The sequence below is a fragment of the Tupaia chinensis genome, unplaced genomic scaffold, assembly GCF_000334495.1.
Source record: "Tupaia chinensis unplaced genomic scaffold, TupChi_1.0 Scaffold000147_1, whole genome shotgun sequence".
Lineage (NCBI taxonomy): Eukaryota > Metazoa > Chordata > Mammalia > Scandentia > Tupaiidae > Tupaia > Tupaia belangeri.
In genome coordinates, this window is record NW_006159617.1 from 127,071 (window position 1) to 154,383 (window position 27,313).

The following is a 27,313-nucleotide window of genomic DNA, read 5'->3' on the forward strand; positions in this document are numbered from 1 at the left end:
TTTTTTTTTTTTTTAGAGAGGTTTTTGCTACAGGGCACGCGTGCTCGCCAGAGAGACAGAAAGCGAGAAATCACCCCCCAGGGGGGATGGCCACGCCGCAATCCCTTCTCCATGGTCCTCTCGGGATCTTGGGCACGCACGCACACGCGCCTAGCGTGAGTTTAAGCCACTGGGTCCGGGACTTGAATTGCAGTCAATTACATGGGAGTTCAGCGACATAGCCGTTATGCTAACTGCTGGTCCCTCAACTTTTAATACTTTTGAGGGAGATTTTGATTTCCCGTATTGCAGCCTTCAACTCTAACAGCTCCGTTTGGTTCTTTTTTTTATTTCCTCTTTCAGATTGTGCAAGAACTTCTTCATCTCTTTTCTCCTGCATCTTCTGGAGTTCATTGTCTCTCAGCTCTTGCATCTCATTTAGTTTTGTCACTATGAATATTCTGAATTCTCTATCAGACATTTCTGTGAGTTCTACTGTACTGTCTGTGCATGATGAAGGATTGTTCTTTTCACTTAGGGGAGAGACATTTTCTTGATTTCTCATATTTCTTGTGCCTCTGCAGTGGTTTCTGGTCATTTGATAACAAAACCTCTCTTCTTCTGTGCATTCATCCTGGTCTCTTCTTTCGGAAGCTGACGCTGGGCAATAGCTAGAGCTCTTTGCACAGCCTCTAGGCACTGCCATCTTCTGTGCCTGGCATGAGTTTTAAGCTACCAGGTCTGGAACTCAAACTGTGGTCAGCTCCTTAGTCCAGCAACATAACTATTATGTCATCTGCTGGTCCTGCCTTTAAAAAAAATTTTTTTGAGAGGTTTTTGCTACAGGGCGTGGGCGCTCGCCAGAATGACAGAGAGACAGAAAATGAGAAATCACTCCCCCCAGGATGATGACCACGCCGCAATCCCTTTTCCTCCATTCTTCTCTCGGGACCTTGGGCACACACGCACAAGTGCTGGGTGTGAGTCTGAGCCACTGGATCTGGGACTCGAACCGTGGTCAACTACATGGGAGTCCAGCAACATAGCCATTACACTGACTGCTGGTTTTTTAAAGAATTATTTATTTTGGGGTCATTAGGTGGCATAGTGGTTAAGGTGATGGAATCCCATGTGGTTGACCGTGGTTTGAGTCCCAGACCTGATGACTTGAAATTCACGCTGAGTGCATGTGTGTGCATGCCTAAGATCACAGGAGGAAAATAGCCACAGCCCTCCACTCCCAGCCCCAGAGTGGTGATTTCTTACTTTCTGTCTCTCTGGTGAGCGAGTGTACGTGCCCTATAGCAAAAATTTCTCTCAAAAAATTATTTTATTATCATTTTTATTGTTATTATTAACTTGCTATAGTTATCAGAGAAAGAGAGAGAGGGAAAGTGAGAAAGTAAGCTGCCATGTCAGGGATCCAAACCTTAGCTATGTGGGAGTCCAGCATTATAACCACTGCACCATCTGCTGGCTGCAGTGTTCCTTTTTTAAAAAAAATTGCTCGAGGGTGTATGCACTGGCCAGAGAGAGACAGAGAGGAACCCTTCCCCAGGAGGAATAGCCATGTCACAGTCCCTTCTCCTCCACTCTCCTTTTGGGATTCTGGGTAAGCATACACACGTGCCTGGCATGTTTTCCAAGCTGCCAGGTCAGGGACTTGAACTATGCAGTTGCTATGTGGGATCCAGCCACCTTAACAACTGCATTACCACCTGGCCCATTCCTTCTTTTTCTATATTTGCAAAGGTGTGTGAAAAATTGGTATTATTTCTTCTGCTGCTTTCCCCCCTTCCTTCCTTCCTTCCTTCCTTCCTTTCTTTCTTTCTTTTCCTTTTTTTATTTTTTGCCATAGGGTGCATGTGCTTGCCAGAGAGGAATGGTGAGAGGAAAAAATGAGAAATTATTACCCAGGAAGGATGGCCATGCTATAATTCCTTCTCCTCCATTCTCCTCCTAGGACTTTGGGCATGCATGTTCATGCACCCAGCATGATTTTCAAGCTGCTGGGTCCAGGACTCAAAACCTGGTCGGCTATGTGGCAGTCCAGTGTCTTAACCACCACACTGCTTGCTGGCCCTGGTGTTATTTCTTCTTTAAATGGCTGGCTGAAGGCCGGCTGATGGTGTGTTGATGGAGGTGCTGAACTTCCCCATGGTTGACCGTGGTTCCAGTCCTGGACCTGGTGACTTGAAACTCACGCCAGGCACATGTGGGTGCGTGCCCAAGATCCTGGGAGGAAAATGGAGGAGAGAAGAGATAGTGGAGTGATTTTCACTTTACCTCTCACTGGCTCTGTCTCTGCCTCTCTCTCTCTCTCTCTCTCTCTCTGGAAAGTGCACACATCCCAAGGGAAAAACTTCAATATAAAATAATAAAATCATGGGGCCAACTGGTGGCATAGTGGCTAAGGCACTGGACTCCTACATGGCTAACTGCAGTTTGAGTCCCAGACCCAGAGGCTTGAAAATCAAACTGGACACGTGTGTGTGCCCAAAACCCTGAGAGGAGAAGGGATTTGAGGTATGGCCATCCCCCTGGGGGGTAATTGCTCACTTTCTCTCTTCCTGTGTCTTTCCAGTGAGCTCACACGCCCTGTAGCAAAAATCTCTCTTAAAAATAAAAATTTGGCTGAATTGACCTACCAAGCATGTGGTCTTTTATACTTTATCCCACCCTACCCTTCAGTTTTGATAAGTTAATTTTTCTAGGAATTTGACCACTGTATTTAAATTTTCAAATTTATTGGCTTAAGTTTGTGATAGTCTTTATGTAGTTGTATATCCTCCTTTCTCTATATAGGTACATATATATCCAAATTACTGATTGGTATTTGTGTCTTCTCTAACATTACCTTTTTTTCTTGGTCAGCTTTACTAATAAAATAAACAGTTTTATGAGTATCTTCAAAGAGACTTTTTGATTTGGCTGATCTTAACTATTGTCTGCTTGTTCATTATTATTGTTATTATTATTTTTATGAGAGGTTTTTGCTATAGGGCACATGCATTCACCAGAAAGACAGAGAGAGACAGAGAGACAGAAAGAGAGCGATCACACCCTAGGGGGGGATGGCCATGCTGCAATCCCTTCTCCTCCATTCTCCTCTCAGGATCTTGGGCACACATACACGTATGCCTGGCGTGAGTTTAAGCCACCAGGTCCAGGACTTGAACTGTAGTCAATTACATGGAAGTCCAGTGACATAGCCATTATACCAACTGCTGGTCCCCATCATTATTATTTTTAAAGGTTTTTGTCATGTTCCCACTAGAGAGACAGAGAGACACAGTGAGAAGGAAAGCAAGAAATAGGGGATGGCCATGCTGCAATCCCTTCTCCATTCTTTTTGGGCATGCACAATATGTGCCCGACATAATTTTCAAGCCACCATGTCCAGAACTCAAACTGCATTCAGCAACGTAGGAGTCCTACATCTTAACCACTAGGCCACCTGCTGGCCCATTTGTTCATTATTCCATTAATGTCTGCTCTTCATTGTATAATTTTTTCTACTTTATTTGAGGGAATTAGTTTTCTGTATTTTATCACTACTATTTTAAAAAAAGTTTATTTATTTATTTATTGAGGGAGAGAAAGAGACAACAACCTGAATAGGGTCTAGTGCTGCAATCACCCACCCTCTCAGGCTCTCAGCCAGCTAGGATCACAGACACACACATGCCTGGTATGTGCAGATTAACCTAAGAACTAAACCTGGACTTCTCTGTGGCTTCCAGCACTTTAGAGCACTGTGCTTCTCCTACGTCACTGTAACTAGGCCTCACTTATTTAGATGGATGCCTACTTCTTGATTTTTAGCTTTTCTTCTTTTGTAATATATACATTTAATGTTACACGTATCCTCCTAATCTTATCTTTACCTGCATTGACTTTCAGAAAGTTCCTAATTTTTATTTTGACTTTTTTTCTTTGGATATGGATTACAGAGTTATTTCAATTCCAGTATATGGGAGGTTTCATTTTTTAAACATTTTCCTCTCGTTTTCTTCTTTAATCGCCAGAGGGTGCATGTGATCACCAGAGAGAGAGAAAACAGAGAGAGAAAAACATCCGAAGTGGGCATGATGATGTCACAATCCTTTTTCTTCCTCTTCTCTATTCTGTCAGGATTTGGGCCACAGACTTATGCACCCAACATGTTTTTCAAGTCATCAAGGTCAGGCTTCAAACCATGGTTAACTTCATGGGATCCAAGTCTCCATGCACTGTACCTAAGCACTATGCCACAGGCCAATCTTTTAAAATTAATTTTCAGTTTAACTGCAGTATGGTTAGATAATATACTGTGTATGATTTCCATTCTTTGAATATTTTAACCTTGTGAGGCCAGTTTTGATAAATATTATATAGGTGTATTTGAAAATAATGTATATTCTGCAGTCCTGTTAATCCTGTTACTCAAAGCTGTATTTCTATTTGGATCTTTTGGTTATATCAGTAATTTAGAGAGTGATGTTAGTATCTCCTCCTGTGATTTTGGGTTTGTCTTTTGCCTCCATGAAGTACTGTAGTTTTTTGCATTAAGCGTAGTGGAGCTGTGTTACTAAGTGCATGCAGATGTAGAATTGTTAGATCATTCCGATGAATGGACCTTGAAATCACTTTTTTATCTCTTTTTATCTTTTGTAATGGTTTTTGCCTCAAAGTCTACTTTGATATTGTTATAACTATAACAGCTCTCTTTTGGTTTATATTTAAATGGCGTGCCGCGTTTTTCTATCTTTAATCTTTCTATGTCAATTTTAGTTGTATTTCTTGTAAATAGCATATGGTTAGATGATTTTATAGTCCTCTCTGACCATATATCTTTTAGTTAGATTTTAGTTTATTCATGAATTTGACATAATTACTGTTATATTTTGTTTGAAATCTACCACTCACTATGCTTTAATTTATCCTTCCTGCTCTGTTTCTTGATCTCTCTTTTCTTACCTTCTTTTGGATTAATTGGGTATTTTTATCTTGTTTTCTTCATTAATTTGGGATAGTGCTTTATATTCTTTTTTTCAGTGCTTATGGTAGAAAGTATACCATGTACCTTTAACTTATTAAATAGTCAATATTAATTGGTACTTTTACCCTTTTCCCAAACAATGTAAGAACTTCACTTAATACTTCCCAACTTATATGCCATTGATGTTGTGTATTTTATTTTATTTTTCTTACTTGCCAGAGGGAATGTGTGCTTTCCAGAGAGAGAAAGAAAGCACTCCTCCAGTGGGGTGTGGTCATGCTGCAGTCATTTCCCTATCTCTCCATCCTGTCAGTATTTGGGGCATGTGTACATATGCACCTAACCTATTTTTTAAGTCAATGAGGTTTCTGTTCAAGTTGTAGTCAGCCATGTGCTAACTGACTCCATTAACCACTGCAATACAGGGCTGGCCCAATATTGTGTATTATAATTATTTGAATATATTATATATATATTTAGCTTGCTATTGGGTGTGTATGCTTGCCAGAGACAGACACACAGAGAGAGAAAGTGAGAAATCACCTCCCGGGGGGATGGCCGCACTGCAGTCCCTTTTCCTCCATTCTCTTGAGATTTGGGGCATGCACATACATGTGCCTGGAGTGATTTTCAAGCTAATGAGTCCAGGACTTGAGCTGCACAGTCCACCATGTGGTATCCAGCTGCCTTAAACACCACACCACCTTCTGGCCCTGGATAAATGATTTTTTAGTAAGTTTGCAATTTTATTGCTCAGCATTTAACACAGTGAAACTTTAGGGTGCTCTTTTTTTTCTGATTTAAACATTGTAGTATATATGTTAAGATGATCCAGGCCCTGTGTGTCTGCTTTTGATTTTCAGGTTCTCCTTCCTTCCACAACTATCTTCTATCTCTACACTTTCAACTTCAGTTTTCACTGAGTTAAGGCTTTTACTTCCCTGCTCCTGATACCATTTTCTATCTTTATTCTTATTTATTTATTTTATTTTAGCCATCCTAAGAAGTCTGTTTTTTTTTTTTTAATTTAAGTTTTGCTATAGGGCATATGCACTCGCCAAAGAGAGTCAGAGACAGAGAGAGAAAGTGACAAATCACCCCAAGGTAGATGGCCACACTGTAATCCCTTCTTCTCCAGTCTCCTCTTAGAATTTTTTGGGCACACATGCACCCCCACCCAGCGTTTTTTTTAAGCCACTGGGTTCAAGACTTGAACCATGTAGTCAGCCATGTGGGATCCACCCGCCTTAACCTCCACACAACCTGCTGGCCTACCATTTTCTATCTTTTGGAACAACCTCTACAGTCTGCAATTCTTTCTCTATCTTTCAACTTTCTTATTCCTTGTTTCTTCCTAGATTTCACTCAGAAAGTTCATACTTTTTTCTTTCTTTCTTTTTCCTTTTCTTTTCTTTCTTTTTTTTTTTTTTTTGAGAAGTTTTTTTTTTTGAGAAGTTTTTCCTATAGGGCACGTCTGCTCTCCAGAAAGACAGAGAGACAAAAAGTGAGAAATCACCCCCCCAGGGGGGGATGGCCACGCCACAATCCCTTCTCCATTCTTCTCTCGGGATCTTGGGTGTGTGCACACACACACACACACACACACACACACACGTTTAAACCACCAGTTCCAGGATTCAAACCGCAATCAACTACATTGGAGTCCAGCAACATAGCCATTACACCAACTGCTGGGTCCCATACTTTCAAAAAGATAGCTAATCAACACGCGTCAGGCTGGCCGAACAACCACTCACAGTCCATGGGGCATTTGTTTGAATATTTGACCATTTGGGCTGTATTTCCTGCTGCTTACTGTTCCAAAGATTTTACCTTGTGGAACAATCCTAGTCAGTTGTGAACACCAGAAAGCAAGTAGTCCTTGGGTAAATGAGATTTGACTGCACTGTTAAGATAGTTGTGATTATGGGAACCAGCAGTTAGCGTAATGGCTATGTCGCTGGACTCCCACGTAGTCGACCATGGTTCGCGTCCCGGACCTGGTGGCTTAAAACTCATGCCGGACGCATGTGCATGCGTGCCCAGGATCCCGAGAGGAGAATGGAGGAGAAGGGATTACGGCATGACCGTCCCCTCTGGGGGGTGATTTCTCGCTTTCTGTCTCTCTGTCTCTCTCTGTCTGTCTGGCAAGCACACGCGCCCTATAGCAAAAACCTCTCCCCCCCAAAAAAAAAATTAAAAAAGTTAGTTGTGATTTTGATCAATGTAAAACTCTGTTTTTTGAGAGAGAGATTTTTGCCATAGGATGCGTGTGCTCACCGGAGAGACAGAGACAGAAAGTAAGAAATCATCCCCTAGGGGAGATGGCCATGCCACTGTCCCTTCTCCTCCATTCTCCTCTCAGGATTTTGGGCACACATGCACAGGTGCCTGGCATGAGTTTAAGCTGCCCAGTTCGGGACTCAAATTGCACTGCCGTCGACTACGTGGAGTCCAAAGACATAACCATTCCACCATCTGCTGGTCCTGAAAAACTCATTTTTAAACATAATCTACACATGTATTAAAGTTCTCTATTTTTAAAATTCTCTCTCTCTCCTACAAAGAATGAAAAAATAATAGAACAACAACTTCTCATGGATCAACTGAGTGAAGAACTAACAAAACTTAACCTGTCAATGACTTCTTCAGCTAAGGAGAATTGTGGAGATGGGCCAGATGCCAGGATCCCTGAAAAGAGGCCATACACTGTACCATTTGACACTCGTTTGGGGCATTATATTTATATTCCATCCAGACAAGATTCCAGAAAGGTAAGAGCAGACAATCTTTTTCTTATTTTGAGATTTAAAGAAACTATATATGACATCACAATGTGTTTGTACACTCTTAGCAGTTTTTTTTTAAAAGAAATTTATTATTATTAATTAATTTATTTCCATTCATTCACTGTACATCATTACAGCATACAAAATGAGATTTTCCATCCAGAGTACACTGTATATTGTCTCAATCAAGCACATCAACAAACATGTTATTGTCAGCAAATGATCTTCCATTTCTTGTTTTCTGTATGTTTTGCTTTTTAATCATGCACATTACAAAAAATATAAATTTCCACTTCTAGTTGCTAGAATTAATTCCACCCCTCTTTCTGACCCTCTGTCCCTTCCCACCCTCCTCTCACACCACCTCTAGTGTCCAAAATTGTCCTCCATTCCCTTCCCACCCACATTGCATTGATCACACAATTTCCTACATAACCTGACTACTTTCAAAGGTGAGTTCCCTCGTTACTACTAAGAAAACCAGTTTTAACTTAAATCAAAGAACCGCCAAGGAACTTTGCTTAAAGCCCGGAAACAGGTTAGGATTCTGTTCAAATGGTAGGTGCATGAACCTATCAGTCTCATATACTTTTATCTTCTGTTCTGGTTCAATTTTCCTGATTAAATTCTGGGATATAGTATTCAACTCCAGACTTGTCCCTATGATTAAGTTAGCTACTTTCTCAGTTTTTGGACTCTTATTTCCATGTATCTGCGTTTAGTTTTCCTGATACAGCACATCCTTGAGAACTTCTTGGAGGTCTGGTCTGGTGCTGGTAAATTCTTTCAGGTTTTGTTTATCTGAGAATGTTCTTGTCTTTTCTTCCCACCTGAAAGATAATCTTGCCGGATACAGTATTCTTGGCTGAAACTGCTTCTCTCTTAACACTTGGAATATATTTTCCCATTCTCTCCTCGCTCGTATTGTTTCCGATGAGAGATCTGCTGTTAGCCTGATGGGATGTCCTTTGTAGGTAACTTGCTGTTTTTCTCTTGCTAATCTTAGTATCTTGTCTTTGTCTGCAGTTTTGGTCAACCTGGCTATAATGTGTCTTGGAGAAGATCTTCTTGGGTTGATTCTATTTGGGGTCCTTTGTATTTCTTGGGACTGGATCTTCGAATGCCTCTCTAGGTTTGGAAAGTTTTCTTGCAGGATTTCATGGAATAGATTATCAATGCCCTTATGGGTCTCTTCACCTTCTGGAATGCCAATTATCTGGATGTTTGGACGTTTGATGGTGTTCTTAGCAGTTTTATTTTGCTCGGTTTCATGGACTTTTGAGCATCCAAGAGGTGGATATCTTCATGAATTTTCTTCTTCCTTTAACTACACAAAGTTGAGATGAGGTTAGAAAGTATTTATTTTGGCTTATTTGGTTTATTACTATTTTCAAAATATCATTGATGTGTATTACTCAGTTTTGCCAAGTGGACATAAGTAAAGATTGGAAAGGAACTTGGTTTAAATTATTATTTTATTTATAAAAATGTGCATGGGTGGTAAATATATGCATACATAAATTTCTCTTGAAAAACTATCAAGGAATCTTTACTACAGAAAAGACTTAATTAGCAGAGTCATGGATTTTGGTTTCTACTTATTAATTTTTTTTTTGGAAAGATTTTTTCACTATAGGGCGTGTGCGCTCGCCAGACAGACAGAGAGAGACATAGAGACAGAAAGCGAGAAATCACCCCCCAGGAGGGATGGTCACGCCACAATCCCTTCTCCTCCATTCTCCTCTCGGGATCTTGGGCACGCACGCCCACCGGGTCTGGGATGCAAACCGCGGTCGACTACGTGGGAGTCCAGCGACACAGCCATTACGCTAACTGCTGGTTCACTCTACTTATTAATTTTATAAAGGGAAATAACTTAAGTGAGATCTACTGGTGGTTATAGTCTGGGAAAAGAAATATGAGAAGCTTGTGGTTTATGAGCAGCATCATGGACTTTGCATCAGGCAGGTTTGGGTGTAAAGACCAGCACTGTTTTGTAGCCCTAGACATGACCAGGCCTGAGGAAGCCCCAGATTTCTTATCTGGAAGAATGGGAGTAACATGTTGGTGCTATATGGAGGGTTCACATGAGGTCCTGACTCTGCCAGCGCCCACACATTGCCTGGCACACTGCATCCTACACATACGATCATGGGGTGCCTCTATTAGATCTCGGGCTCAGATACCTGAGAGTAAATAAAACAGATGCTATTCTTGCCTTTATGCTTTCTCATTTTGAATGGTCAGATTTTTTATTTTAAAGCACTGTTATTGTTCATTTCAGTTTTACTGTGGAGAGCTATTGACCTTTTTATGGTTGAATATATGGCCAATTATAGAATATTTGAGAAGATAAATTGTTTGCAGGATTCAGATTTCATGTCTAATAATTCAACTTAATTATATTGATCAAGTCTTCTATATTTAAAATTTCTTTTTTTTACTGTTGGCTAGTAATGTGGAAGAATTTTCTGTTTCTGTTCATTCTTTTATTTAAAAATAAATAGCATTTGGGGACTAGCTTCATGGCAAGGTGATAATATGCTATTCGAGAGAAACTGGATCCTACATGGTGCCCTCAGTTTTAATCCCTGGTCTGGTCAACCTGCCATGAGTGCCCAAGATCCGACCAGCAGGTGGACTGGAGGAAGAGAACTGCAGCATGGCCAGATCCCGTGGAGGGTACTCATATCTCACTCTCTCGTACTTGGAGTGTTCACCACAGCAGCCATGAGAAGGCAGGCTGGATGGGAAGACACACAATAGGGCAGGCTTATTCAGGGCCTGTTGGCCTAGTCCTTTGTTTTAAGACTGAAGGGAAGATTTCACATAGAATACCAAAATTAGCTATATTATACTAAAGAGGACATCTGAAATACCATTTCATTTTCTCTTGAACTTGTATCTCCTTGGCAGAAGTCTCACTAATATTTTCCAATTCTAATATTTTCTCCCTGGAATCTAGCTCTAAAAAATTTTTTGAGGTGAAAATAGCCTGGCGAGGGACCAGCAGTTAGCATAATGGCTATGTTGCTGGACTCCCATTTAGTCGACCGCAGTTCACGTCCCAGACCCAGTGGCTTAAAACTCACGCCGGGCGCGTGTGCGTGCATGCCCAAGATCCCGAGAGGAGACTGGAGGAGAAAGGATTGCGGTGTGGCCATCCCCCTGGGGGGTGATTTCTCGCTTTCTGTCTCTCTGTCTCTCTCTGTCTTTCTGGCGAGCGCATGCGCCCTATAGCAAAAACCTCTCCAAAAAAAAAAAAAAATAGCCTGGTGAGGGGAATATTTCTCAATTTAAAATATTTTCAGAAGAAAAGGGGAAATGTCTTTTATTTTTTAATGCTTGTTTATATATATGAGAGGGAAAAAAAAGGAAAGAGGGAAAAGATCTTATTTAATATAACTTGTTATTAGCTTTTCTTGTGTAAGAATGTATTATTTGCATTTGACATTTATTAACTATCCCTTCATAATATCATGATTATTAATGACCATATAGTATTTTATTCTAAGTGTATACCATTATGTACTTTTTCCTATAATTGAACATTTAAGGTTTGTTTGTTCTTTTTTAAAAGTTTTTTTGCTAGAGGGAGCGTGTACTTGCCTGAGAGACAGAAAGCGAGAAATCACCTCCTCCCAACGCCCCAAGGGGAACGCCCATGCTGCAGTCCGTTCTTTTCCATTCTCCTCTTGGGATGTGGGGCATGCATGTACATGGGCTTGGCATGAGTTTCAGTTTGCTGAATCTGGGACTCAAACCACAGTCAGCCACGTGAGAGTCTAGCGTCTTAACCACTGTACCACATGCCAGCCCTGACATTTAAGTTATTTTTGACTGTCACTTAATCTGAGAAGTTTCATACCAATATGGAAATTCCTGTATGTAGTTTATGTAAAGCTCTTAAAAATATTGTACAACTACATAGTATTCCGATAAATGAAAGTATTAATTTGTCAAAATAATTAGAAAAAGAAGAAAAAACTTTCTCTGTTGCACTCTGTACTTAAGTTGAACTCTGTACTTAATATAGTAAAAATTCATATGATGAAATAAATCAAATACTGGTTTAAAGAAAAAAATACCAGAGGATTCTACTTTCTTAAAATGGTAAATAGGATACAATTAAAGTGAAGAGCCAATGATATACATGTTAAAAAAGCATTTTCAAAGAAAAAGAAATTACAAAGAAGGTCCCAATCATTATTTAGCTTTAATCTAACATCAAATTCTGATCAAAATCTATCATACTTCATTGATTGTAAGACACTTACTTTTTTTTTATCTTTGATGGAAAGATATGGTTTACAATTGAGGTGTCAGAGTTTGACATCTTTTTCTTTCAATGTTATAAAATAATTGCATGTCTTACAGCTGATAGTATTTTAGACTTGGTAAAATATGGTATTATGAAAAAGAAATAAAGACAGTAGCTAAAAAGTTGCACTCTGTACTTAATATAGTTTTTTTGTTGTTGTCATTGTTGCCATAGGTCGTGTATACTCCTCTTGTGCACTCCTCGGAGAGAGACAGGATACAGAGAGAGGGAAAGTGAGAAATCATCCCTGAGGGGGATGGCTACATCACAGTCCCTTCTCCATTCTCCCCTGGGAATTTTGGGCATGCATACACATACATGCCTTGTGTGTTTTTCAAGCTACCTGGTCTGGGACTTGAACCACGGAGTGTGTTTACCACCATGCCTCCTGCTGGCCCTACATAGTTGTTCTTAAGGTGTGTGTGTGTGTGTGTGTATATATATGTATATATTATATATATATAATTATATATATATATAATTTTTTTAAAGAGAGGTTTTTGCTATAGGGTGCATGTGCTCGCCAGAAAGACAGAGACAGACAGAGAGACAGAAGGTGAAAAATCACCCCTAGGGGGGATGGCCACGCCACAATCCCTTCTCCTCCATTCTCCTCTTGGGCTCTTGGGCACACACACACACACACACACACACACACTCGCCTGGCGTGAGTTTAAGCCACTGGGTCCAGGACTTGAACCACAGTTGACTACATGGGAATCCAGCAACATAGCCATTACGCCAACTGCTGGTCCCCTTAAGGAATATATTTCTAAAACTTTATAGAATCTGTAAATTTATAAAAGTGAAATATTTGTAAAATCTTTTATTTTTTAATGAATTATTATTTTTTTAATTGCCAGAGGGCATATATGCTTACTGAAGACAGAGAGCCAGAGAGAGAGAGATCACTTCCCATTGGGACATTGTCACACCACAGTCCTTTTTCCTCCATTTCTCCATCCCATTAGGATTTTGGGCACACATGCACAGACATCTAGCATTTTTCTCAAGTCACTAGGGCTGGAACTTGAACCGCAGAGTCTGCCCTGTGGGATCCAGCCACCTAAACCAGCACACCACCAGAGGGCCCCTCAAATATTTTTAAAGGTCTATTTCTTCCATGGGAGAAAATTATTGAAATGAATGATATTCAGGGTGAAACACAGAAGTCAAGTTTGGGGGATGAAGGTACACAAACAGAAAGAGAGAGAGAGAAAGTCGTCTTCAACAGGGTCTTCATGCTGGGATCCATCCTCATCTCAGTCAGTCTGGATCATAGCACATGCATGTCCAGAATGTACAGGGAGGCTCTGGGGTGCAAAACTGGGGCCTTCCCACAAGGGTCTAGGTGCTTTACTACAGTGCCTTCAACAGATGCTTCTTGATTTGGTTCTTCTGCAAACAATTCCCCTTCCTCATATTGCATACCCCAGAACAGGAGACCATTTAGAAAACTTTAGTCTTCATCAGTCATGATGCTGATTTGACAGATGGTCTAATTAGGTAAAATAAAGGCACAAAAATTTAAAAAAAATTTTTTTTAATTTTAAAAGAATTATTTTTATTTAATTTTACTTATTATTTTGTTGTTGTTGTTTGTTTTAATTTGACCAGAGAGGGACAGAGCAAGAGAGAAAAAGAGAGAGGGAAATGAGAAAGCAAGCCTCCAGGTCTGGGACCCAGACCACAGTTGGCCATGTGGGAGTCCAGTGCTCCCAACCACCATGCCACCTGCCAATCCCAAGAGAATCTCTTTTTTAAAAAATACTTACTTAATTTTATTTATTACATCATTATTATTATTGTTATTTTAAATTTCCTATAGGGCACAAGCCACCAGGTCTGGGATTCAAACAGTCGTCGGCCATGTGGAAGTCCAGTACCTTAACTACTGCCACCAGCTGTCCCTTATAAGAGGATCTTCAATACAATGTAGAGGTTTCTGGAAGAGAATACATGAGGGAGGGACCTACTATTACTAATTGAATCTTCATACAATACCATACAATACTATGTGCTACATATATTCTGCTATATGTTAACAATTTTTTTTGAGAGGTTTTCACTATAGGGCGCGTGCGCTCACCAGACAGACAGAGAGAGACAGAGAGACAGAAAGCGAGAAATCACCCCCTAGGGGGGATGGTCACGCCGCAGTCCCTTCTCCTCCATTCTTCTCTCGGGATCTTGGGCACGCATGCACATGCGCCCGGCGTGAGTTCTAAGCCACTGGGTCCAGGACGCGAACCGCGGTCGACTACGTGGGAATCCAGCGACATAGCCATTACGCTAACTGCTGGTTCCCATGTTAACAATTTTAATAGCCTATAGTGAACATTAAAATACTGAATGCCTCCTCTAAGATTTTATTATATCCTTTTCTGAGAAATCCCCTTGAGAGGTGATGAACAAGGGAATATTTGGTAATAGAAACTGCAACAAAAGTATACAGGCAACTTCTCACTCAATATTCATTTTGTCCCCAAGGTCATTTTTTTGAGAATGTAAACTGTATTTCTAATAAAACATGTTATAAAATATAGAAAATTCCCATGCTAGCACATAAAAAGGTATCTGATGACATGTATTACATATATCACTTAGAGGGCGAGCAGGTTTAGGCACTAGATCCCAGATGGCTGGCTGCACAGTTCAAGTCCCAGATCCAGCAGCTTGAAAATCATGCTAGGCACTTGTATGTGCATGCCCAAAATTCCAAGAGGAGACTGGAGGAGAAGGGATTGCGGCATGGCCATCTTCCCTGGCAGGTGATTTCTCACTTTCTCTCTCTGTATCTGTCTAGCAAGCACATATACCCCATAGCAGAAGCTTAACACAAAACAAAACAAAACAAAACAAAACATATATATCACTTAGAGCATTGATTTAGTTACACCCACCCACTGCATATAAAATATGAATAAATATATTCTGATATCCAAATTGGGAATATTTTGCCCCGGCAGAGTAAGTGTTGATAACTCCGGATTTCTTCTTGTGGTGGGATAGGGACCTGGAGTGTGATGGAGACCTTCAGTAGCAACACAGTTCTCCCAGTGTTCTGAACTAGGAAGACTGGAGAGTGGGCACTCTTGTTGGGGAGTATCTGTGCTGTGTTTAAGAGCTGGGATGTTTTCCATGCCTCTCTGGTTTCATTTTTGAATACTGTTTTCCATGAAGCTATAATTAAAGATAGAAGAGCTTTTTAGGAAAAAAAAAAAAGAAAAGAAAAGAGCTGTATAGATTCTGAAAGAACTACATGTCCGTGAGGCTTAATGGTATTGTGAAATTGATTTTGACTTTGTTTTTGAGGGGAGGGGCATATTTTAAGAGATCAACTATTTAAAGGCACCTAAATGTTTTTTAAAACAGCATTTTAAGTAACTGGATGGAAACAGACATTTTAAAAATCACTTTTTTGTTGTCGGGTGGGGGAATCACTTACAAGGTCTACACAAGCCCTGCTGCATACTCTTTGGATCGAGTATTTGCTGGATTTCGAACACGAAGCCAGATGCTGTTGAGTCACATAGAAGAACAAGATGAAGTCCTCCATTGCCAGTTTTCTGATAACAGCGATGATGAAGAATCAGAAGACCAAGAGAAATCTGGAATTAGGTACATTTTATATAGTCTGACTTTAAGTTACGTGGTTTAATGTGTACAGAGGATGTAGTTTGTTTTTCACTAACACGTATGTCTTCCATTTAATATAGGACAGGTAGTTTTTCCTAAATGTATTTACAACTAATGTTTTATGAAAGTGTTTGAACACAAGTAAACAATCTTACAATTGAAAAATAATTTTGCTTTCAGAGGGAATTTTTTTGATTTCCTGATTCCGCTGTGACATTGGCAACAAACATGATGAATTTTCCACTGAATTCAATGTGGGAGGGGGAGGGAATATCCTTTTATCTTGAGGAATATTTATAAAATTTTGTTTATCTTATATATATATATTTTTTAAGGTGTTTTTGATATAGGTTGGCCATGTGGGAGCCTTAACCACACCACCTCTGGCCCCCAAAATTTCTTAATGTTACTATCACTTTTGAAGAAACTAATTTGAGGGCAATTAGAAAATGCTAACAAACAATGTACCTTTGATCCTTACCTTTTTTTTCTTTTTCCCTCAGATGTAGAAGTCATTCATGGATTCAGAAGCCAAGCTCTGATTGTTCTCTTGTTGAATTGAATGATACTCAGGATGAAACACAAAAATCACATTTGGAGAATGAAGGTATGCAGACTTTCTTAAATAATTTGGATCTAATGGTTATAATATACTTATTTTTCTTTATTTGATAATTTAAGAAACATCTAGGAATTCTCAAAGATAGAATTTGGTAGGAATGTTTTCCTGGTTGGTAGAACTTCCTTTATGCTTTCTGTTCTACCTCTAACTTGTACTTTTTTTCTTTTTGAGAGAAATTTTTGCTATAGGTCACATGTGCTCGCCAAAGAGACACAGAGAGTCAGAAAGCAAGAAATCACTCCCCAGTGGGTATGGCCATGCCACAGTTCCTTTGCCTCTATTCTTGGGATTTTGAGCATGCACACACATGCACCTGGTGTGAGTTTCAGGCTGCTGGATCCAAGACTCAAACCACGGTCAACTAGTGGGAGTTCAGCATCTTAACCACTACGCCACCTACTAGTCCCACTTCTACTCATTTTTAAAAATTTGGTATACGGTGTATTTGCCAGAGAGACAGAGACAGAAAGCAAGAAAGCCTCCTCCAAGGTGATGGGGGTTATAGCCATATTGCAGTTCTTTCTCTCCATTCTTCTCTTGGGATTTTGGGCACACATATGTGGCATGTTTTCCAAACCTCCAAGTCTCGCACTTGAACAGCACAGTCGGCCACAGGGAACTAACTGCGTTAACTTCCAGCTGTGGGCTGGCTCACTTTTATTGATTTCATTCCTTAATAAAAAAGATTTTCTACCAATCAGTTCTGGCTAGAGATACAGGCTAACTCTCAGAATAGGGATTTTAAGATTCCTATCTGAGTTGATGTGCCTTGTTCTTTAAAAAAAAAATATTATTGCCAGAGGGCACGTAAGCTTACAGGAAAGGGAGGAAGGAGAGGGAGAAAGAACTCCTTAATGGGACATGGTCATGCCACAATCCCTTCTCTATTTCTCTGTCTCCTCAAGAACTTGGGTGCACACACACACACACACACACACACACACACACACACACATATATACCTGCACACGTGCACACACACATGCTTGGCATGTTTTTCAACCTGCAGTGGCCAAGGTTTGAACCATGGTCAGCCATGTGGGATCTAGCTCCCTGTCCCTTTTTATTATTTTGAGAGGATGTGTATACTCACCAGAGACAGACAGAGACAGAGAGATCAATGGGACTTGGTTATGCCATAATCCCTTCTCCTCTGCCTCTCCATTCTGTTGGGATTTGGGACATGCACACACACACACACACACACACACACACAATGTTTTTCAAACCACTGGGGCCAGGATTCAAACCACTTGGTTGGCCATGTAGAATTTGGCTTTTTAACCATTAGGCCATAGGTCCAGCCCAGGGATCTGACTCCTTTAACCACTTGATGGGGGCTAGCTCTACCTTTGTACTTTTGATTACTTTGAAATACATCATAAATAATTTACTAAGTGTCTGCTTTACTGCTTCAACTCATGCCTCATATTAATGATATACTTGGCATTAGAGTCCAGTTCGTCTACATGGTACTAATGTTTTAGTACTCTGTTGATGAGAATTTTTGTGCATAATAGCATCAAAAACATTTAGGTTGCAAAAACTGTGGTACAGTAAATTTTAACTCATTTCTTTTGACTAATTAGTGGTTAACCCACAAAAAGTAACATAAATACTCAACTATGAAGATAGCATCTTCTTAAGAACCTATGCATGTAATATTGACCATAAATCAGCTATAGGTAAACCTAAAATATGTTTAAAAATGTGGAAATAGTGAAGATAAATGCTATGCAAATAACCATCCTTGAGCTGTTTGGAGCTGATCTGCAGGCAGAGAAAAGACTTCTGCTAGGGCGTAAATGAGTATACTGGTTCCTTCATTGAGATAGTCTTGCTAAGAACAAAAAGTCAACAGAACTAAAGCGGTATGCTTGGTGATGAATTACACCCTGGTGCAAGATAGTACTAGACGGTGCTGGATTACACTCTTCTTTTTTTTGGAGAGGTTTTTCGCTATAGGGCGCGTGCGCTCGCCAGACAGATAGAGAGAGACATAGAGACAGAAAGCGAGAAATCACCCCCCAGGGGGGATGGTCACGCCGCAATCCCTTCTCCTTCATTCTCCTCTTGGGATCTTGGGCATGCACGCACACGTGCCCAGCGTGAGTTTTTAGCCACCAGGTCTGGGACGCAAACTGTGGTCGACTACGTGGGAGTCCAGCAACATATCCATTACGCTAACTGCTGGTTCCCAATGTAATAGAGTTTTAATATATTTACAGAGTTCAGCCATCACCACAGATAATTTTAGAACATTTTCATTATCCAAAAAGGAAACATCATAGCCATTAGTTAGTACTCATTCCTCCATTTTTAGACTCTTTTAAGGAAATGAAAATGCTAAGACTCCAATTACTGTGTTTCCTCCCCTTTCTTTCCTTCCTTTCCATTTTATTCCTTCTTTCCCTGACTTTAAATTGCTTTCTGTCTACTTTTTTTTTAAAATCTGCTTCTGTTGAATATTTTATGATCAGATTTATTTTTGTTTTGTTTCCTTTATTTTAAAGATTTAAAGGTTGAATGTCTCCAGGAGAGTCAAGAGTTGAATTTGCAAAAATTAAGGAATTCAGAACGCATACTTAATGAAGCTAAACAAAAAATGAGAGAACTTACAATTAACATCAAGATGAAGGAAGACCTGATTAAAGAATTAATAAAAACAGGTAACACTCTCTTGTGAACCAGCCTATATGAGAAAGAAGAGCTTCTAAACTTGCTTTTCTTTTCTTTTTTAATTTCAATTTGCCAGAGAGCACATGTGTTTGCCAGGAGACAGAGAACAGAGAAGAAGAGGGAGGGAGCACCCCACAGTGGGTCATGGTCATGCTACAGCTCCTGTGCCTCTATTTCTCCATCCTGTCAGGATTTGGAGCACATGCGCACATTGCATCCAGTATGTTTTTCAATCCCCCAGGTCTGAGACTCAAACTACGCAGTGAACTATGGGGGTTCCAGCTCCTTTAACAATTAGGCTACAGGGCCAGCCCTAAAATTGCTTTAGATGTGGTGAAATTTACTTTGGTTTCAAAGTTCAAGACTATCATAAAATATCTGCATTGCGAACAACCCATGAAGAGACCAAGAAGAGTTGTTAAAATACGTAATAGTTGTATGTATTTTAAATTTAGTGAAATATTGATAGAATTCTAGACCCAGAAGAGAGCTCACAGTACATTTAGTTCAATAATTCCTTTTTATTAAAAAATTATAGAGGCTAGAAAAATCGCATGGTGGTTAAAGCACTAGATTCCCACATGGTGGAACTCAGTTCAAGTCCTGGACCCAGCAGCCTGAGAATCAACACTGGGCACATATGCATGCATGCCCAAAATCCCAAGAGGAGAATGGAGCAGAAGGGATTGCAGCATGGCCATCCCCTTTGGGGGAGTGATTTCTCACTTTTTTTTTTCATTTTTAAATTTATTTTTATATTTTCCACAATCATTTACTTTGCATATCAAAAAATTTTAACTCATACTCCATAGTTCTTGACAGTTAATAAACAACTTTCAAAATTTTAAAATACTGAATTTTAAAGATAATGTTCAAAATATTTCTCATAATTTTGTTTGTGACTCTATTACAACAGAAACAGTATGGTTTTAAATATTTTTGAGAAAATATTTACATGTCACTTATTCAAATTTTTGAAAAGCAAATGCCCAGCACACAAGTCACACATAAACCTTCTCAATTCAGCCCTGCCCAAGTATTCTGTGATATACCATCTGCTAGCAAAGATCAGTCTCTTTTTCTTTCTTCAAAGTCTTTCTCAAAATATAATCCTCTGGAGGAACCAGCAGTTATTGTAATGGCTATGTCGCTGAACTGCCATGTAGCCCACTGCGGTTCGAGTCCGGGACCCCGGGGCTTAAACTCATGCTGGGTGCATGTGCGCATGCCCAAGATCACGAGAGGAGAAGGGATTGCGACATGGCCATACCCCTGGGGGAGTGATTTATTGCATTCTGTCTCTCTGTCTCTTTCTGTCTCTCTGGAGAGCACATGTAGTCTATAGCAAAAACCTCTCAAAAAAATATAATATATACTCCCCTCGTGTGGTTGCTCTTTTGCAATCTCTACTGATTACAATGCTGGGCTGGAAAAGTCCAGGTTATTTTATGTTATAAATTTTTTCATGTATCTTCTCCAATCCTCTCTGCCAGGCAGAACTATTTATCATACCAGGCCATCTTTCTAAGAGATTCTGTTAGCTTACTTGAGATCCACCTTAGTACTATAGTTTTCTGATTAATCTTCAGATATGGCCTTCCAGTCAAAGCCCTGTCCAATGATATTTCCAATTTCTGAATCAATGCAAAACACATTATTGAACTTATACAAATAAACCTTCTGCCACAAATAAGAATATTCCCAAATATTTTCCAATTCCAGAGGCATCAGGAAGGAAGAAAAGTTTATGTTTCCATTTAAAGAAACAAACAAGGAAAATATTTTAACATATTGCTGAACCTATCAACAACTCAAAAGAAAGTAAACTGTTTAAATTGGGAAAATAAAGCATGGTAAAAGGAATCAGTAATGTTTTACTCAAAAGTTACAAAATTCTATTTCGCCAGTTCATCTTTAGTTCAAACTCACTTCTGTTGAATATGCAGTGTTGCTGTGGTTCAATATTTCCATTTAAATCCTATAAGTTAACATTCTCCATTGTTGATATTTCTTGTCCCTAGCATTAAATTGGTCATCTTTCAGGTCTTGTTTATCTGAGGATGTTTTTATTCTTTCTTTTCATATGAAAGATAATCTTGCTGGGTGTAGTATTCTTGGTTGAAACTGTTTTTCACTTTACACTTTGAATATGTTTTCCCATTCTTTCTTTTATTCTTTCTTTCTTTCTTTTGGAGAGGTTTTCTGCTATAGGGCACGTGCACTCGCCAGAAAGACAAAGAGAGACAGAGAGACAGAAAGCGAGAAATCACCCCCCAGGGGGAATGGCCATGCCGCAATCCCTTCTCCTCCATTTTCCTCTTGGGATCTTGGGCACGCATGCACATGCACCCATCATGAATTTAAGCTGCCGGGTTTGGGACTCAAACCACGGTCGACCACATGGGAGTCCAGCGACATAGCCATTACGCTAACTGCTGGTCCTGCTCGTATTGTTTCTGATGAGAGGTCTGAGGTTAGCCTGAGAGGATAACTTTTTTAAGTAACCTGACATTTCTCTTTTGCCAATTTTAGTATCTTGTCTTTGTCTATACATTTGAACAGTCTGGCTATGATGTGCCTTGGAGAAGATCTTCTTGGGTTGATTCTATTAGGGGTCCTTTGTATTTCTTGGGTCTGGATATTTGAATGCCTCTTTAGATTTGGAAAGTTTTCTTCCAAGATTTCATGGGATATATTATCAATGCCCTTATTAGTTTTCTCATCTTCTGGTATACCAATTATCCGAATGATTGGGCACTTTATGTTGTCTAGTATTTCTCATATAGTATTCTCATTCTTGGGGGTTCTCAGTTTTTTGGGTTGTTTTTTCTAGCTCAGAGGTTTTGCTTTCAACATCCGAGATTCAATTTTCTGCATGGATTAATCTGCTTTTAATACTTTCAAGGGATGTTTTGATTTCCTGAAGGGCAGCCTTCATCTCTAATAGCTCCACTTGATTCTTTTTTATGGTGTGTATTTCCTCTTTCAGATCATGGAAGCACTTCAACACTCCTGGACCTCATTTTCTCTTTTCTCCAGCATCTTCTGGAGTTCATTATCTCTCAATTCTTGCATCTCATTTAGTTTTGTCACTATGAATATTCTGAAGTCTTTATCAGACATTTCCATGAATTCTGTTATACTGTCTGTAGATAATGAAGTATTGTTCTTTTCCCGTAGGGGAGAGATATTTTCTTGGTTTTCATGTTTCTTGTGCCTCTGCGGTTGTTTCTGGTCATTCTGTGACAAAAATCTCTCCTCCACAGAGCTTAGCAATGCGGCATCAATAGTAAGATTAGAAGTTTAGATTTATAGAAAGAAATTTCTTCATTAAAGCAGGAGTTTCAGTAAGTATTGAGGATTTCAATGACTCTAAAAGGATTCAGATGCTTGGCTACTGTGCACTGAGACCTATCTAGACATTAACTTGTCTGAATATTTTGGGAGTCTAGGAGATGGGTTTAGAGCATGGCTTCCCTGGACACACCAGGACACACCTAAGCTTTAAAATGACTTCTTGTCTGAATATTTTGGGAGTCTATCACTTTCCATTTCTCTGTCTTTCTCTCTCCAACAAACATATGCCTCATATTGCAAACAGCTAAAAAAAAATTGTAAAGATTTTCTGTATAGTAATACAACAGATTATGTAATAGTAGTATATACTGCCCCTGGTGATTACTTATCCCCTGAACTCTAAACTCCTATTTCATATTGCCTTGGATTTGCCTGTCTGATTCAGGGACAGCTGCCTGGTCAGAGTACATCAAAACCAAGTTTTTAAGGTCAATACTTGGACTTAGAATGAAGAGATGCAGAAATAGCTGTGTTCTGTTTTTCTGCGTTCCAAATATTAATTTAAAAAGCATTTTAAAAGAATTCATCTTTAACAAGTTCAATGTAATGAAAAAGGAGGCTGTTACCTGTAGAATAAAACATTCTTGGGACCAGCAGATGGCATAATGGTTACGTCACTGGACTCCCACATGGCCCACTACAGTTCAAGTCTCAGATCTGAAGGCTCACAACGGGCTCTTGTGTGTGTGTGTGCCCAAAATCCTGAGAGGAGAATGGAGGAGAAGGGATTGCGGTGTGGATATCCTTCCGGGGGGTGATTTCTCGCTTTCTCGCTCTCTGGTGAGAGCATGTGTCCTATACCAAAAATCTCTCCAAAAAAAAAAAAGATTCTTAAGAGACATAACAATCAGATGTATGTGGATTTTATTTGGATCCTGATTAAAACCAACCAATTGTAAAAGACATTTTGAGACATTTGGGGAAGCCTGAATGTGAATTAGTGACCATTAATGTTGTTATGTGTGATAATGACTTCCTGGTTACATCCATATTTTTTATAGGTGAATATTGAAATAGTCATAGGTGAGTCATCTGACATCTGTGATTGCTTTATAATATTTAAGCAAAGTAAACAAAAGGCACAATTGAAGCACCCCTGACAAAATCTTGATAACTTTGTATCTAGGTGATGGACATTCATTATTTTTTTTATTTTGCAATGTTTACATTTTTTAGTAACTAAAAAAATATATAAAGGAATTCAAGAAAATAGATTATGAGTAGCAGGAAGCCAAAGTATACTAAGCAAGAGGACAAAGCCACTCCAGACAGCCTTAACTGGAGTTTGATGCCCAACTGCAAATACAGAGGATTAGAACTGTCACACTAAAACACAAAAGAGGAACCAGTGAGAAGATTGAGTGGCACCAGATGGGGACAGTTATTAGGGGAATAAGCATTAAAGGGGTCTGTTGGCAAGCTTTACTTGATGGATGGGTGAAGACAACTGAGTTTTTACTGATATGCCTTACATAGTAACACTGCCTGGCTGGGTTTTTAGATTAGAGCATTTTTTATGTTTTAATGTCTTTTTACCCCCCACAAATTTTTAATTATTATGATTATTATTTATGGTGAAGGTAACGATGCCAAGTCTGTAAGCAAACAATATTCTCTGAAAGTAACGAAACTAGAGCATGAAGCAGAACAGGCCAAAGTGGAACTGACTGAAACACAAAAGCAGCTACAGGAACTGGAAAACAAAGATCTTTCTGATGTTGCATTGAAGATAAAATTACAGAAAGAGTTCCGTAAAAAGATGGATGCTGCAAAGCTGAGGGTCCAGGTAACTTTAGAAATGTAATGGAGAAAGTTTCATTTAAGCCTTCCTGTTTTTCAGGATTCCTAGACTGAATTAGCAAGGAAGTAGGATTCAGTTTTTACAAGGAAGAGAAACTGGATGGCAGTTTTTCTCAGTGTGCTGTCAGGTTATGTATTTTACAGTTTGGGTAGTATACAAGGGGACTTATAAAAAAAAAAAAGTTCACAGAGGGCCAGCAGGTGACGTTAAGGTGAGGGCAGTTGGATTACATATGACAAACTGTGAAGTTTGAGTCCTAGGCCTAGAGGCTTGAAGATTATACCACATATGTGCGTGTATGTGCCCAAAATCATGAGAGAAGAATACAAGAAGGATTGTGGTATGGCCCTCCCCCCAGGGGATGATTTTTCACGTTCTTTCTCTGGCGAGTGCATGTACCCTATAATGAAAAACAAAAACAAAAAAGCTCATAGAGAAATGGAATTATAGTATGAGTTTGTTTGGCTGCAAAAAAATTGAAATTTCATAATTTTTTCATAATACATATTTTTCATGACCGTAGGGTTTGTACGCCTTTCAGAGAGAGTCAGAGACAGTGAGAGGGAAAGTGAGAAATCACCCCCCAGGGAAGATGGCCATGCTGCAATCCCTTCTGCATTTGCATTTCCTTTTCCTCTGTTATCCTCTTGGGATCCTGAACACTTGCCCAGCATGATTTTCAAGCCATCAAGTCCATGACTCAAACCATGGTCAGCCACGTGGAAGTCCAGCACATTGACCACCATTCCACCTGCTGACCCCTTTCGTAAACTTTTAAAAGACTCTGCATCTTTCTTTATGAAAAAGTATATTATTTTGGTGTAGTGGTTAAGGTACTGACCTCCCATGTGGGTGACTGTAGTTCAAGTCCTGGACCTGGCTGCTTGAAAGTTATGCTGGGCACGTTTTCGTGTTTGTCCAAGATCCTAGGAGGACAGAAGAGGAGAAAGAACTGTGGTATGGTCATCCCCCTGCAGGGGTGACTTCTCACTTTCCCTCTTATTGTCTCTGTTCTCTCTGGCCAGTGCACACACCCTATGGCAAAACCTTAAAATATACATATTATTTTAGGTTGAATATTAGAAACACAACTGCAAATCAAGTGCGTGCCCTTTCCTGATGTACCAAGGATTAAATAATGGTGAAATAATACATATAAAATATCTGGTATATACATGGCACATGACACTTTGTAGATAACAAATGAGAACTATTTCAGATAGTTTTTCTGAAAAATGTAACTGACTGGTTTAAGAAAGGGTAATAACTTTGAGTATTATAACTCATCTTTAATTTCCAAATGTCTGGATTGATCTATAACTTCAGAGATAATAACTACAGATAAAAAGAAACCTATTGTACAGGAGATATTTCGCTGTGAGAGACTTTGTGTAATAAAGGAAATAATTGTGGTCTGCATAATTTACAGATGACCTCCTCTTAACTTTTTCACACTACCTAAGAGGTACTTACTGCAGTGCATAGCACATAATGTAAGTTTAGCATGTGCTCATTTGCTTGATCAGGATTAATGCTGGTATTTTATATTAGTTGTGTAAACACTTTGAAAATATTAGCACATTTTTAATGCTATGTACATATAAAGATAATTTTAATTAAATGAAGAGAAGCTTAAGATAAAAATTAAAAATAGTCGGGGACTAGCAGGTGGCTGGTGGTTAAGGCGCTAGACACTCCCACATGGCCGACTATGGTTTGAGTCCCCAACCTAGTGGCTTGTTTTCTCACTTTCTCTCATTCTCTCTCTCTGGTCTAATTAAAAATAAATGAATGAATAAATAAAGTTAAATAATTCTTTTTTTAAAATTAAAATAGTATCAATAAGTATAAAGGTGGTTACTCTCAGGGAACATAGTATCAGTTATGATCATTTTAATTCACGGATTAGTGATGTGGGCTACACCTAGTTATAAAACAAGAGCATAGTGGAATACTGTAGTCACGATGAAGGAACATATACGAAGTGACCACTAAAATAAGTAGAAAAACAAAAGGAGGTAGAAAGTATTCTATTTAGAACATTTATGAAGCTATTAATATGCATATGTGTTAAATTATTTATGGAAGAATATTAACAAAATGGTAATTTTATGTCAGGGAGAATGACAAGTCGACTAGGTCTGGGATAAGAGAGAATCTTTTAAATATAAATTTAGTTTGTACTGTTTTAATTTTTACCATGTATATACAATATTTTTAAAGTTAAAATAATTAAAATGCACAGAAATCCATTTTGTTCTCTTTGGCTTTAAGCACCAGGAAGTCTCATTTCTTTTTTTTTTTTAATTTAACTTTATTTGTTTATTTATTTATTTTTAATTTGACCAGAGAGGGACAGAGAGAGAGAGAAAACAAATGCTGCCAGGTCCAGGACTCAAACCCCAGTCAGCTATATGGGAGTCCAGCGCCCTTAACCACCATGCTCCATCATTCTTTATATGTTTACATTGCTGATGAAAATTGCAATCCCTTGGGACCAGCAGATGGCATAACGGCTATATTGCTGCACTCCCATGACCTGTTAGCTTAAACTCACGCCAGGCATGTGTGCATGTGTGCCCAAGATCCCGAGAGGAGAATGGAGGAGAAGGGATTGCAGTGTGGCCATCCCTCCTGGGGGATGATTTCTTGCTTTCTGTCTCTCTGTCTCTCTCTGTCTTTCTAGCAAGTGCATGTGCCCTATAGCAAAAACCTCTCAAGAAAAAAAAAAAAAAAAGGAAAAGAAAATAAAATTGCAATTCCAAAATTGTAAATGTTGAAGAGTAAAGAATTGTTTGTGAACCTATTTAAAGTAAATGAAGATCTAGGAAAAAGCCTGCTCTTAAAATTGAATGAAAGATTAAGTTTAGTATGCAAATGTGTGAGAGATGCAGATTTTTATTTTGAATTATTCCCTCTGATCTCAGGTCTTACAGAAGAAGCAACAAGATAGTAAGAAACTGGCATCACTATCAATCGAAAATGAGAAACGTGCTAATGAACTAGAGCAGAATGTAGATCACATGAAATATCAAAAGGTACAGCTGCAAAAACGACTTCGAGAAGAAAACGAAAACAGAAAGCAACTGGATGCAGAAATTAAGCGGGATCAACAAAAAATCAAAGTAATATTGTCATACATTCC

General features: G+C 39.2%; 1 protein-coding gene across 1 annotated transcript in view; it reads left to right on the forward strand.

The window, feature by feature from the left end:
* Positions 1 to 27,313, forward strand: part of KIF27 (kinesin family member 27) — a 127,937-nt gene that overhangs the window by 55,314 nt on the left and 45,310 nt on the right. Inside the window, exons 5-10 of the mRNA XM_006145459.3 lie at positions 7,528 to 7,734; positions 15,522 to 15,691; positions 16,213 to 16,316; positions 18,845 to 19,000; positions 23,948 to 24,153; positions 27,096 to 27,293. Coding sequence (XP_006145521.1) covers positions 7,528 to 7,734; positions 15,522 to 15,691; positions 16,213 to 16,316; positions 18,845 to 19,000; positions 23,948 to 24,153; positions 27,096 to 27,293 — 1,041 coding nt within the window. The remainder of the gene's footprint in view (positions 1 to 7,527; positions 7,735 to 15,521; positions 15,692 to 16,212; positions 16,317 to 18,844; positions 19,001 to 23,947; positions 24,154 to 27,095; positions 27,294 to 27,313) is intronic.